Genomic DNA, 13,791 nt, shown 5'->3' with positions numbered 1-13,791 from the left:
AAAAAAAAGAAAGAAAATTTTTTTTACAAATTCAGTGTAACCTAAGTGTACAGTGTTTATAAAATCAATAGTAGTACACGGTAATGTCCTAAACCTTGACAACCATTCACCACTGACTCGCGGACTTACCCAGAGCAACTTCCAATCCTGTAAGCTCCAATTCATAGTACAAGTTCTATATAGGTGTATCATTTTTTTTTTCCTGAGATAGGGTCTCACTCCATCACCAAAGCTAGAGTGTAATGGAGTCATCATAGCTCACTACAACCTCAAACTCTTGAGCTCAAGTGATCCTCCTGCCTCAGCCTCCCTAATAGCTGGGACTACAGGCACATGCCACCACGCCCGGCTAATTTTTCTATTTTTTGTCGCGATGAGGTCTTACTCTTACCCAGGCTGGTCTCAAACTCCTGGCCTCAAGCGATCCTCCTGCCTCAGTCTCCCAGAGTGCTAGGATTACAGGCATGAGCCACTGCACCAGGTTCCTTTTTTTATCCTTTGTACCATATCTATACTGTACTCTTTCTATGTTTAGATACATTTAGATACACAAATACTTAGCATTGTGTTACAATTGCCCACAGTTTTCAGTAGAGTAACATGCTATCTGTGTTTGTAGACTAGGAGACTAAGTGTGTAGTAGGCTACATCTATGTTCGTATAAGTACACTCTATTATGTTCCCACAACAAAGAAATCACCTGACGACACACTTCTTAGAACATATCCCCCATTATTAAATGACACACAACTATACTTCAACTGGTTCATAGACTATCTCCTTCCCTCCAGTTCACTGCTCTTCAGTCCATCTTCCACAATTCCAATTCAAGTCCCCTGATAAATATATTTCAAATAGTTCCTCACTCTCTAAAAGAAAAAATTCAAATTTTCTCTGCATGACATACAAGATCCCAGTCTGGAGTATAATGTTACCTTGCCTAAAATATCTTTTCCCCATTGACAATACCGTAAGCTCCAACTCAATATTCAAAACTATATTCCAGAATCACCCCTAGGAAATCTTTGCAGACTTCCAGGTAGTTCTAATCAATTTCATCCTTTATGTAAGTACTTTACCTTATATCTGATTATAGCATTTCTCATCCTGCATGGCAATATAATTATCCCTCTCCCATCCTATGTACCTGCTATGTACTCCTTTTGGACAAAATTTAGAACTGAACCACAATAATAATATTCAAGATTTTCCCTACAAATGCATCTTTGACGCTTTATTTTTATCTTCTTTTTTCTTAACTGATTTTGTATTCAACTGAATTTAAAAAATAGTCACTGGGTTCCCATCTCTTATCAGGTACCAGTGATACACATATAAATAAGAAACTTCATATTTAAACTATCTTAAATCTCTCATTCCCAGCAAATCCCTTTTAAGTGGAAAAGCTAGGGGAGGGAGAGAAAGGGAAAATAATATAGATGGGATGGTAAAGAGGCATAAGGTCTCTAAACTTTCCATAAATTACATCAAAGGCATAACCACTAGATCACAGAATATAGAAGAGAATATTGAGACTTGAGAGCAAAAAAAGTTACAGCTTAGAATCTATGTCTTCTGATACATAATTCCACCACACTGCCCAAACTATGACATTCAGAAAGTAGCAAGTAAATGAGGAACGCCCACCCTCTAGAAGTTTTGAGCACATTTTCCATAAACTGCAGGGGTTTATTTTTATACATGTTTCTGGCCAAGGCATTTCTTATGGCTCTCCATGTCTAATCTAGACTTCTGGAAAAGGTAAGAATAATTTCAGTTCACAATAAGAGAACACCTTTCTTCTTCAAAAGCAATTTAACCAGTCTTCTGTTTAATGGTCCATAGAGCAATTGATACTTTGTTCTGTAAAACTGAGAACACACTCAACAAAAGGCATTCCCTCACCCCTCCAACACATGTATTTATTTGCAAGAGATAAAATATATTAATTTAGTATGTTAAGAGCCCTGGTGTGAATCAAGAGACCAAAATAGCAATCCCATCTTAGCTTTCATTTAAAAGCAAAAATTACAGAGCCGAGTGTTAAGGTTTGAATACTAGTTTTAGGTATAACCTGTAAACCTAGAATAAAAATAGGACTGCCTTGCAAGTAACACTATGTGTTAGCTAATATTATAATAAATAATATTATCTTTTAACAGTTCTAGTGTAAGGTCTAGCTAAAAGGTTATGTGTTTCAAACTTTCAGCATTCATCAAGGTGGCCAGGAGTAGTACTGTTGTGCTACTGTTGACCATCCATTAATTCCTTTTAAGCAAAAAAAGCCATTATGCCTTTTACGCTTAAAGCTAAGACAGAGCGCAACAAGCTCGAATGATGAGGGGCTTGGTGATAGAAAGATCTTTTCTCCCTGCCTTGTTTTGTAGACCTGCTAGCTGTTGTAGTTGTTCTGTTCGTTCTACATTCCTCATCATTTCCCTTCAGTTGAGTGTGACAAACCCTGTGTCTGCCTATGTCCTCATACACAAACTGAAATTTAGGGTTACAATCTCAACCTGGTACCGATTTCGAACTTAGTTTAGAGGAAAAGCCCACATTTTGTTTGAACCTTCCTTTACCCTAATAATTCTCACAGAAACTGAAAGTTCACTCTTTATATGAACTCAGTCTCGAGATTCTCATGACAAATACTTAGTTACCCACTTGGTCTCTCCACACTGTCCTGTTTCTTTGTATCCACACTTTGTGTTGACTCAAGATTCTATTTAATAAAGGCTGGGTGTGGTGGCTCACACCTGTAATCCTAGCACTCTGGGAGGCCAAGGTGGGCGGATTGTTTGAGCTCAGGAGTTCGAGACCAGCCTGAGCAAGAGCGAGACCCAGTCTCTACTAAAAAAAAAAAAACATAGAAAAGAAATTGGCCAAACAACTAAAAATAGAAACAATTAGCCGGGCATGGTGGCGTGTGCCTGTAGCCTCAGCTACCTGGGAGACTGAGGCAGGAGGATCACTTGAGCCCAGGAGTTTGAGGTTGCTGTGAGCTAGGCTGACACCACAGCACTCTAGCCCAGGCAAGAGAGTGAGACTCTGTCTCAAAAAAAAAAAAAAAAGATTCTATTAATAATCTCCTCTATCCCATCCTAGAACTAAGAAATCAAAGCAATCAAACAAGCATACAGTTGGTCCTCCATATCCACAAGGAAGTGGTTCCAGGACCCCCTGCAAATATCAAATCCACAGATGTTCAAGTCCCTTATATAAAATGGCTTATTACAGTCAGTCCTCTGTATCCACCGGTTTTGTATCTGTAACCGCTGTTAGCTTCAATTCTGGATTTGAAACCTGAACATATTGGAAAGCCAACTGTACTTAACATTACACAAAATGACCAAACACCTGGTAACAATTAAAAATCAACACCACCAACAAAAATCCAAAACAAACCCATGCATCTCTTCATTCAAAGGTGCACTCAAATGAGCACATATTAGCAATCTACATGGGGACTATAAAACCTTGTATAACATGGCTCAAAAACTAAGCCCTGATTTGTCATCTGCTTATAATGATATGTGGACCACAATACCTACATTGAAACATAAAATTTTAAATACTTATCATGAATATTACTCAAAAATCTGTTGGGGGGGGTCAAGCATACACATTTAGGTACTCACTTGCTCCAATTTAAAGATATGCTGATTAAAGTAGTGTTGTAAACGTTCATTAGCAAAATTAATACAAAACTGTTCAAAGCTGTTATTCTCATAATCTTCAAACCCAAAAATATCAAGAACACCAATGGACAAAGTCTGTAAAACAAGAGAAAATACCGGTTAAAAAATGATGCTCAAATTTATGTAATGAATAATATCCACAATTTAAGTAACAAAATGCTCAAGTCCTCTACAGCAGTGGAGAGGGGATTATTTTTAGCCAGTGTTCAACCAAAATACACCATGAATTAAAAGTATTTCAGTTCTCTTTATCTTCATCTTTCTATTTTATTCCTAATTATAAAAATGCATCCAAGGCCAACCATGGTAGTCCACGCCTGTAATCCCAGCACTTTGGGAGGCCAAGGTGTGAGGATCACTTGAGGCCAGGAGTTCAAGACGTAGGCAATATAGTAAGACTCTGTCCCTACCAAACAAAAATCCAAATTTTCAACACATATAATCCATGGATTACTTTACAAAAATGTACACAGCAAGATTAGTGGCCTATTATCTTTATTTTAGAAATCCATTAAACTTCAAGAAATCTCTAAACTCAGAAATTCCTATACTCCAAGAAGGAATGGAAGTAACAGGTTATGGGGAAATCTAAAGTTTACTTAAGTGAAGGATCAGGGGAGCTAGGTTACTCTTGGCTATGCCAAGAGGACCATGTAATTTTTCGTATTTTGACTTCTATATGCCAATAAATGAAATTCTGCTTTAAGAACCAAACTAACAAGTATATTTAATCAGCCGCATGCAGACTAGGAATGAAACTAGATATCGGAATATATGGTTCCTTAAAATTAAAAAATTTTATAAAGAAAAGTATAAGGTTTAAAATGTTGAACAGTACTAAATATTACCACAAAAAACAGCAATTCCTTCCTTATCCCCAATGTCTGCTCCCTAAAGTCAATAGCATTCAAATCTTTTAGCTGTCTGGTAGAATAGACAACGTAAGTATATTCTATTTCTTGATATTTTACTTCTAGAAATTATCTTTCTATCTTCTTACTACGGATGATAGAGATTTGACTCTAAAACCTGCATACACTATTCTCATCACCCTGACCCCATGCTTGAAATACAGTTGTATGACAATTTTGGTTGAATAAAAACAATTTTTTTCCACTGGTGCTAAGAGACATACTGAGCAAACTGATATAATAAGTGATAAGTAGTAAGATATTTTTTTTAAGTCTGTACTAAGAGTATTTTGATTAATTTTGATTGAGTCTAGGCCCTTCAGAAGAAAAATGAATATAATGTCCTTCAAAAATAAGTCAATTTGATAAATTAGATTACAATTTAAATTCATTTTTATAACTGTGGGTTTACTTGAAGCATGAAAAATTACTGTAAGAGCAATTTTACATTTAAGACAGGATTAAATAATGAAGATGACATTTCTAATCAGTTTGACAAGAAAGACTATTTTATAAAGGCTGTTAAAAAAAATAAAACTGGATTTGAAATGATTAAGCTAAATACCTATAATTTGCCATATTAAAGATAAATTCCAACTGGAAAAAAGCTTAAACATAAAAAAACTTAATTTTAAAAGCATGAGAATAAGTATTTTATAATCTTGGGCTAGAAGAGGTCTTCCTATGAAAGTAAAATAAATACATAAAATCCAAGACTAAAAAGGAAAAGAATGACAGAATTAACCACAAAAAATAGATAGTATAAATAAATCTTGAAAATCAAGTAACTAAGAGAAAAAATATTTGCAATATATATCAAACTATAAGTCTTTACAACATCTAGAATAAATAGCCCCTAAAAGGGAGTAGCAAAAAGACAAAATAAAAAATAAAAATAACACAAAAATATAAAGAAATAATACAGAGAAGAAATAAAATAGAGAAAACATGAAGAGACTCTTAACTTTCATTTAACATTGAAAAGATGCAATAAAAAGAGATAGCTATCCTCATCGGATTAGGAGATGTAAATACTGATTTTGATAATATCCAATGTGAGTAAAGGTGTAGGCTAAAAGGCACTTTCATATACTGCTGGTAGAAGTGTACAGTCTTTTTTGAAAAGCAATTTAGCCATAGCTACCAAATTTTTAAAACATATATTATATATATCCTTAAATCTAGCAATTCCACTTTGAGGATTTTATCCTAGAGAAATATGCACAAAGATAAGTAAAAGAATATTTGCTACAGCATTGTTTACAATGATAAAACAAAAATATTTTAATAGATGGATTTATGATACACATCATACTATATATTATACAATTATTAAAAAATAACAAGGTCCAGATATATAATGATATAGAATATATTTCAAGAGATCCTGGGTTAAAAAATACAAGTTTAAAACAATAGAGGTTGCATGATTCTATTTATACTTTTAAAAGCAGCTCTCAATATACAGATCTTCAGAAAGAAGGTAAATACATAGGATAAAAGGTCTGGAAAGACAGAACAGTTCCTATGAATAGAGAAATAAATAACAAAAGTAAAAGTGATTCTTATTTATTACTCTACATCATTTTGTTTTTAAATTTCATGTATTAACCAGCTTATTAAAACAGTTTTCAAGGAAAAATATATTATAATCCAATATATCTTTACCTTGGTATCATGCTCTAAATCTTTACTATTCAAAAGTGCATGATTAATTCGAAAAACTATCCAGTCAAACAGGGCACTGTATAGAGACTTAGCCATGGAGTTCCTCACTGTTACAGCCTGAAAAACAAGAAAAGCATTAGGAGTAAAAGTGGAATTGACAATGATATGATTGAGATACTATAACAAAGTGTGTCTTGCTCTCACTCAAGAAAGAAAACTTAGTATCCTGAATTAGAAACTAATTTTTCTCTCAATATAAACAGCCTATAATTGAAGTTTTCTACATGTACTCAGTAATTTAGTCCAACTCAGGAAATCTAGGCTAAAACTGCCATGAAAGATAAGAGAAACAAAATGTAGGTCACTCAGTTCAAAACATTTTTACTAAAAATTAAGGTATATATTTCCCTGAGGAAAGAAGGTATAATCAGAAGTTTACAAACGAATGACCTTGCCTGCTAAAGTAGGGAAGAGTACTGTAATAAATCTGTTAGAAAAAAGGCATTAGTATTTGTGGAATCCTAATCACACTCTTAAAACACACATATAGTACAAGCACTATTACATTCCTAGTTGTCATCAGCTTGTCATCCTCAGTAGCCTCTAGAATTACTCCATCCCCAGGCAAAGTAAGAATTCCTTCATTATGGAGTTACAAAATTTATTTTGTGCCTCACTTCAAGCTTTCTCCAGTTTATGGGAATTTTCTGTACTATCTGCTCAAATTTTTCTGTTAAGTCTGAAATTGTTCTAAAAAATAAAGTTTATCAATTAAAGAAATTCATCATTTGTAAAGCACTTCAACTTATAAAAAAAAAAGTTATGTATCTTAAATTGAGTCCTAGCACTTAGAAGAATACAAATCCTAAAAACTTATATATTAATTATATAGGGGTTTTTCTGGAGCTTGTATATTCAGGTACATATTTATATCCCTGTCCTGAAGTGAAGGAAATAGAGAGTAATGATTAGGAGATAGACTATCTTCTGATCCCAGTTTTTCTACTTATTCTAACTGTGTAACCATGATCAAATTAAACCTAGGCTACAGTTTACACATCTGTAAACTGGATAAAATACTATGACCTACCACATATGTGATGAATTAATTTCTGAATATCAAGGAAAAAAATAAAAGCTTCAAGTTTCTAGACCAAAAAATAAATGCCTACATAGGAAACAGAAGACTGGTATCAAATTCTCTCTCTTCAAACTAGAAGCCTGAAAATAACTGGAAGATGTTTATAGAGTTCTGAGAGAAAAAGGAAAGTGACTCTAAAATTCTACTCTTAGGCAAGTCAACAAAGTACAATCATCCCTCAGTATCTGGGGGGTGGAGGAGATTGGTTCCAGGACCCACCCAGGATAGCAAAATCCAAGGATGCTCAAGTCCCTTATATTAAATGGCATAGTATTTCCATATAACTTACGTGCATCCTCTGTATACTTAAAACCATCTCTAGATTACTTACAATACCTAATACAATGTAAATGCTATGTAAATAGTTGTTATACTACACTTTTATTAGTATTATTTTTTACGTTATATTGTTATTTTTTATTGATTTCCCCCCGAAATTTTCAATCTCCAGGTGGTTGAATCTTCAGATGTGGAACCCTCAGATACAGAGGACCAACTATCAAGAAAACGAATAGTAGATTAGTACACATAGTAGAATACCATTCTATTTTTCCCAAGAAGGAAAAAAAAGAATGAGGACAATCTGATCAAATTCAACAAAAGTAAAATATTTTAAAACTAAATAAATAAGCACAAAACAGAATAAGCATAAAAAAAACTTTATTGTGGCTGGGTGCAGTGGCTCACGCTTGTAATCCTAGCATTCTGGGAGGCCAAGGGGGGAGGATTGCTTGAACTCAGGAGTTCGAGATCAGCCTGAGTAAAAGTGAGACACATCATCTACCACAATGGAGTTTTTTTTCTTTTTTTATTTTTTGGAGACAGAGTCTTGCTCTGTCGCCCTAGGTAGAGTGCAGTGGCATCATCGTAGCTCACTACAACCTCAAACTCTTGGGCTCGAGCAATCTTCTTGCCTCAGCCTCCGGAGGAGCTGAGACTACAGGCACGTACCACGACACCTGGCTAATTTTTCTATTTTTAGTAGAGACTGAGTTTTGCTTCTTACTCAGTCTGGTCTTGAACTCCTGAGCTGAAGCAATCCTCCCGCCTCGGCCTCCCAGAATGCTAGGATTACAAGCATGAGCCACTGTACCCGGCCACAATAAAGTTTTTAAATGGACTGAATTTTTTAGTTAAAAGACAGACCTTCACATTAAGATAAAAATTAAAGCCTATTTATAGTATTTATGGTTTATATGACGTACCATTTATAAAATACCATAGCTATATTGCATCCAGATATACCCATATAATACCTATTTACTCCATTAACTCCCAATTTTATACTCTCAACTCTTTTCTCTGAAATGCAGTCCTGCCTATAATAGCTTAATGTCAATAAGCCCAAACACCAAGTAATATTTTCCCACCCAAACAAGATCTCATTTAGTGTTTGCTAGCTCACTGAAGGGTACCAATATTCTTACAGTTGTGTAAACCAGAAACTTAGGACTCATCCTTGACATCTATTTCTTCCTTGCCTCTCATTATTCAAGTCAATTACTAGGTCCTGTTGATTTAATCTCTAATTTTCTTTCTTTTTAAATCCATACATTTCTCCCTTTTAGTATGTCACCATTCTAGACAAGCAAACATTTTTCTCCTTACTACTACAGCTTCTGAACTCATCTCTCTCCATCTACTCTTGCCTTCTCTGTTAGAATCCTAAAATGTCCCCCAAGATTCCCATCCCCTGGGGTACGTGTTCTGTATAATCCCGTCCCCTTAAATGTGAGCAGAAGTGTAAATATAAAAGATTTCACTCCCATAATTAGCTTTTGTTATATGATAAAGGTGAAGGGATTTTAAAAATATGAGGGGTCAAATCAGGTGATTTTTTTAATCAAAGGAAGATCATCCTGGGTTGGCCTGAATTAATCACAGAAAGCTCTTCAAAAGGAATTGGAGTCCTGCTATCAGAGATTCTCCTATAGAAGCAAACTGCCATGTTGTAGGCAAAGCCACAAGGCAAGAAACAGCATAATCCTTTAGTTGCTGAGAATGGCCCCTGACTGACAGCCAACTACAACAAAAAAATCAGGTACTCCAGTCCTACATGCACAAGGAACTAATCCTGTCAACAACCTGTGAACTTGGAAGAGAAACTCAAGCCTCAGACAAGATCACAACCCTGATGGACACCTTGATTTAAGCCTGCTGAGACCCTGAGCAGAGAACCCAACTAATCAGTGCCCAGACTCATGAACCATGTAAAGTCAAGATAATAAATCTGTGTTGTATTAAGTTGTTAAGTTTATTACATAGCTATAGAAAACTAATACACTCCTCCAAATGATTCTTCACACTGCTGCCAGAGTGCTCTGTTAAAAACAAAAATCTAAGAAACCTTTTTTGCTTAAAATACTTTAAGAGCTTTCCATTGCTCTTCAGGTAAAATACTAAAACCTTTAAGGACTGCCACCCATAATACCCATAATGCCTTTTACATTTCTGAGCACAAAAAAGGGTTTTCAAGTATTTATTAAACAAAATAAATAAATATACCAAACAAATACAAACAAAAATAAAATCCAAGATACAAAATAATTTCAGAAAGCTGAATCTGATGTTAAAACTGTAAATAAACATAGAAAAAATTTTGTAATGAAAAAGGTTATAAAAGACAACATAAAAGCACTGAACCTTTATATTAAAGAAAGGCAAAACTCTTAAAGATTTGGCTTTTTTATTGTTTAGAAAGGAGCTCTCTGAGTGGGGAACTGTAGAAAATGACATAAGAAGAAATCTGTACTTGGAGACACAATTAGGACAGACCTAAAAAATGGGATAAATGGATCAGTGTCAACCTAAAAAACATTCTCTAGAATTCAATCACAATTTCCTCACTTCTGTGTCTTCTAATCTTCTAATCTCATATTCATATCCTATTTTTATAATAATTGTCATGGTTTGATTTGTTATTGCTTTTATAAAATTACTCCATAAAATAGTGACTTTTCAATAATTTTCCTGCTTCTATACACCTGAGTAGTATACTACTAGCAACAAATCTCACTTGGGAGCCTCAGTATATACATGATATTTAAAGCCATGGGACTGAGAGACATAGACTAGATAAAGAATATAGAGAAAAAACAAAGACTGTGTCCTAGGGGACCCCACTTTTAAAGGTCAAGAAAAAAAGAAAAGCAAGCAAAAAGAACTGCAAAGGAGTAGCCAACAATGAAAAAGTAAACCAGTAAAGTACAATGTGCTAGATGATGTCTCAAAAAGGAATAATCAATTGGGACAAATACTGCTCATTTATAATTCTATCTAACATCTATCCACCCCCATATTAACCATATGAAACTTAAGAATGGTGAAAAGATTAAGGTCCTTGGAGAAAAAATGCAAGCCTACTGCTTACAATCAAATTCAACTTTAAGATTCCAAGTCAGTGGAAATTCCATGATCAAATTTCAAGGACCTAGAAAATATTTCAATCAACACTTTTTGTTGCTGTTATTTTCATTTTGTTAAGAGAAAAAACACAAACCTAAACTTCCAAAAATGTTCAGAATGCTTTAATTTCAAAGAAAATCTATCATACCTCTGCCAACTTGTACGGTAAAATAAGCTTTTCTCCCACTGTCACTGTCTTCCTTGTAACTAATGCTTCAAATAGCATCTCTTCTTTAACCTATAAAGCGGAAAAGTAAATTTAATATATAAGATTAATGACAGTGGGTTGAATTATCTTTTAGAAAAGCCAAATAGAGAAAAAAAACCTTAATGATATTTATATAATAGAGGAAAAAAGAAAACAAAGAAAATACACTTGGCAATTTTAATACTGGCTGAAGTGAAATTTAAGTGTCACACTCACCCCACTTCCTACCCCCCCAAAAAAGGAAAGAAAGAAAAGAGAGGATAAATAAGACAAATAGGTCTTTTATTTTTAATTAAATTTGCTTTCTGATAACAACAGAGAAACATATTTCATTGTACAAAATATAGAAAATATAGAACAATTCAAAAAATGTTTTAAGATGATCAACCATAATCCCACAACCTGGAGATAAGGACTAAAAAGTGACAGCATTTCTTGAATTCCAATATGTATTTATTCCAATATGTGCTTACCTATGTTTCATACACTTATTTTTATTTATGAGTGCTAAACTTTAAGACAAAAGTTGATGCTTTGTTTTCTCCCCCAGAGGCAAATACTATCATGAATTTGACACGTATCATTTCAATTCATGTTTTTATAATTTTACATGTATTAAATGTATTCATAAATATTATGTTATATTGTCAAATGTATTTCACACTTACCTGTATGGTTCTATATTTTCCATATGTTTTCGATATCTAACTATGTGAATAATTCAGATCAAGTTTATTCATTTTAACTGATATATAGCATCCCACTGTATAAATACACCACAGCATGTAATCCATTCTCCTATTTGTGAGCATTAACACTATTTACAATTTTGCATGATTAGAAAATAAACTGCAATGAATATTCTTGCATATGAATGAGTTCAAGAGTGCCTATGAAAAATAAACCTAGAAGTGGAATTAACAGGTTGTAGTGTACACAATTTCAGTTTTACAGGATATTTCCAAACTCCCATACAAAATTTTTACCAATTTGTTCTCTCAGTGGTAGCACTGAGAGTTCTTATTTCTACAAACCTTGATTATACTTAGTGTTATTAGACTTTTGAATCCTGCCTTAATGATTGGCATGAAATGGTAAAGCAAGAACATTTTATAATAACATCAATACATAATGAAAATATAACATCCATAACATTTTATGTTAACAATATAACATAAAAATTTATCATGCAAAACAGGATTAGAATATAAGGAGAAATTGAGTTATAAAACAATAGACGGAGGCATCACCCTACCACCAGCAATTTCTGACTGATCAATAATTTTTTATTATTGAGAAATTTGGGAGAGGGAGAGGGAGAGGGGAAATTGAGAAATAATTTAGGAGAAATAATTGAGAAATTATTAAGGAGAAATTGAGTTATAAAACAATAGGGGGAGGCATTACCCTACCACCAGCAATTTCTGACTGATCAATAATTTTTTAAAGAATGATTGTGAACCATACTGAACGGTAAATATCTAGCAAACATAACACCTTCTTTCAGAGCATCCATTGTTCAATCCTCAATTTCCAGACACAGGAAATAATTTCAGGCACATTACCTTCACAAAATGCAGTAAAACTAAGTATGAACAACCAAATTTAAGTGCGAATCTTCAATCTTTTAGATATATTTAAAATACTTTGAGGAACAAAAATAATACCAGAATACACAAAAATGACAAAACTAAGAAAGGTAAGAAGAAATGTAAGTGATAAAAAGCAAAGTTATATTTTGATATATATCTCTGCTACTATTAAAAGTAAACATTTTTAAATGATCTATGCTGTAGACTCAAGAATTTTTTTTTTTTTTTGAGACAAAATCTCACTCTGTCACCCAGGCTAGAGTGAGTGGCGTCAGCCTAGCTCACTGCAATCTCAGAATCCTGGGCTCAGGAGATTCTCCTGCCTCAGCTTCCTGAGTAGCTGAGACTACAGATGCCGGCTACCACACCGGCTAATTTTTTCTATGTTTAATAGAGACAGGGGTCTCGCTGTTGCTCAGGCTCGTCTCAAACTCCCACCTAGGCCTCCCAGAGTGCTAGGATTACAGGCATGAGCCACCACAGTTGGCTGACTCCAGAAATTTTTTAAAAGGAATAAACGAACGTAAGCTAGCAACAACATGGAGCAAAGGTCACTTCCATACACTTAAGGGGAGAGTATAAATTGGTACAACCACTGTGGAGAGTAATTTGTCATTATCAGTAAAGCTCAACATCTACATACTATAATTGAAAAATTCTACCCCTTTAACTATACCCTAGAATAATTCTCACATGTGTTAACAAGGGGACATACACAAGAACACCTATACAGTGCTATCTATAAACAGAAAATTACAACCTCAAACCCCAATAACAGGAAAAAAAGATGAATTATGTTTTACTCATACAATGGAATCTTATACAGCAGTTAAAAAGAAGAACCCAGAATATATAAATCAGTATTGAAAAATTTCAAAAACTGGCCAGGCACAGTTGCTCATGCCTGTAATCCCAGCACTTTTTAGAGGCCAGGTGGGAGGATTGCTTAAGGCCAGGAGTTCAAGACCAGCCCGGGCAACATAGGGAGATCCTGTCTCTATAAAAAATTTTTTAAAAATTGGCAGGCATGGTGGTCATGCTCCTGTAGTCCTAGCTACACAGGAGGCTGAGGTGAGAGGATTTTTTGAGCCCAGGAGTTCAAGGTTGCAGTGAGCTATATTGAGCTTCTGCACTCCAGCATGGGTGACATAGCAAGACCCTGTCTGTA

General features: G+C 34.3%; 1 protein-coding gene across 2 annotated transcripts in view; it reads right to left on the bottom strand.

Moving 5' to 3' along the window:
* The window catches only part of MYO9A (myosin IXA), a 247,613-nt gene that overhangs the window by 157,837 nt on the left and 75,985 nt on the right, over window positions 1–13,791 (bottom strand). For both annotated transcript variants that reach the window (XM_012640651.1, XM_012640652.1), the window contains exons 9-11: window positions 10,972–11,061; window positions 6,278–6,394; window positions 3,639–3,773 (exon numbers count right to left, since the gene is read on the bottom strand). In XM_012640651.1, the coding sequence (XP_012496105.1) occupies window positions 3,639–3,773; window positions 6,278–6,394; window positions 10,972–11,061 (342 nt within the window). The remainder of the gene's footprint in view (window positions 1–3,638; window positions 3,774–6,277; window positions 6,395–10,971; window positions 11,062–13,791) is intronic.

Source organism: Propithecus coquereli, unplaced genomic scaffold, assembly GCF_000956105.1.
Source record: "Propithecus coquereli isolate 6110/MARCELLA unplaced genomic scaffold, Pcoq_1.0 Scaffold155, whole genome shotgun sequence".
NCBI lineage: Eukaryota > Metazoa > Chordata > Mammalia > Primates > Indriidae > Propithecus > Propithecus coquereli.
This window is presented reverse-complemented; position numbering and strand designations above follow the sequence as displayed.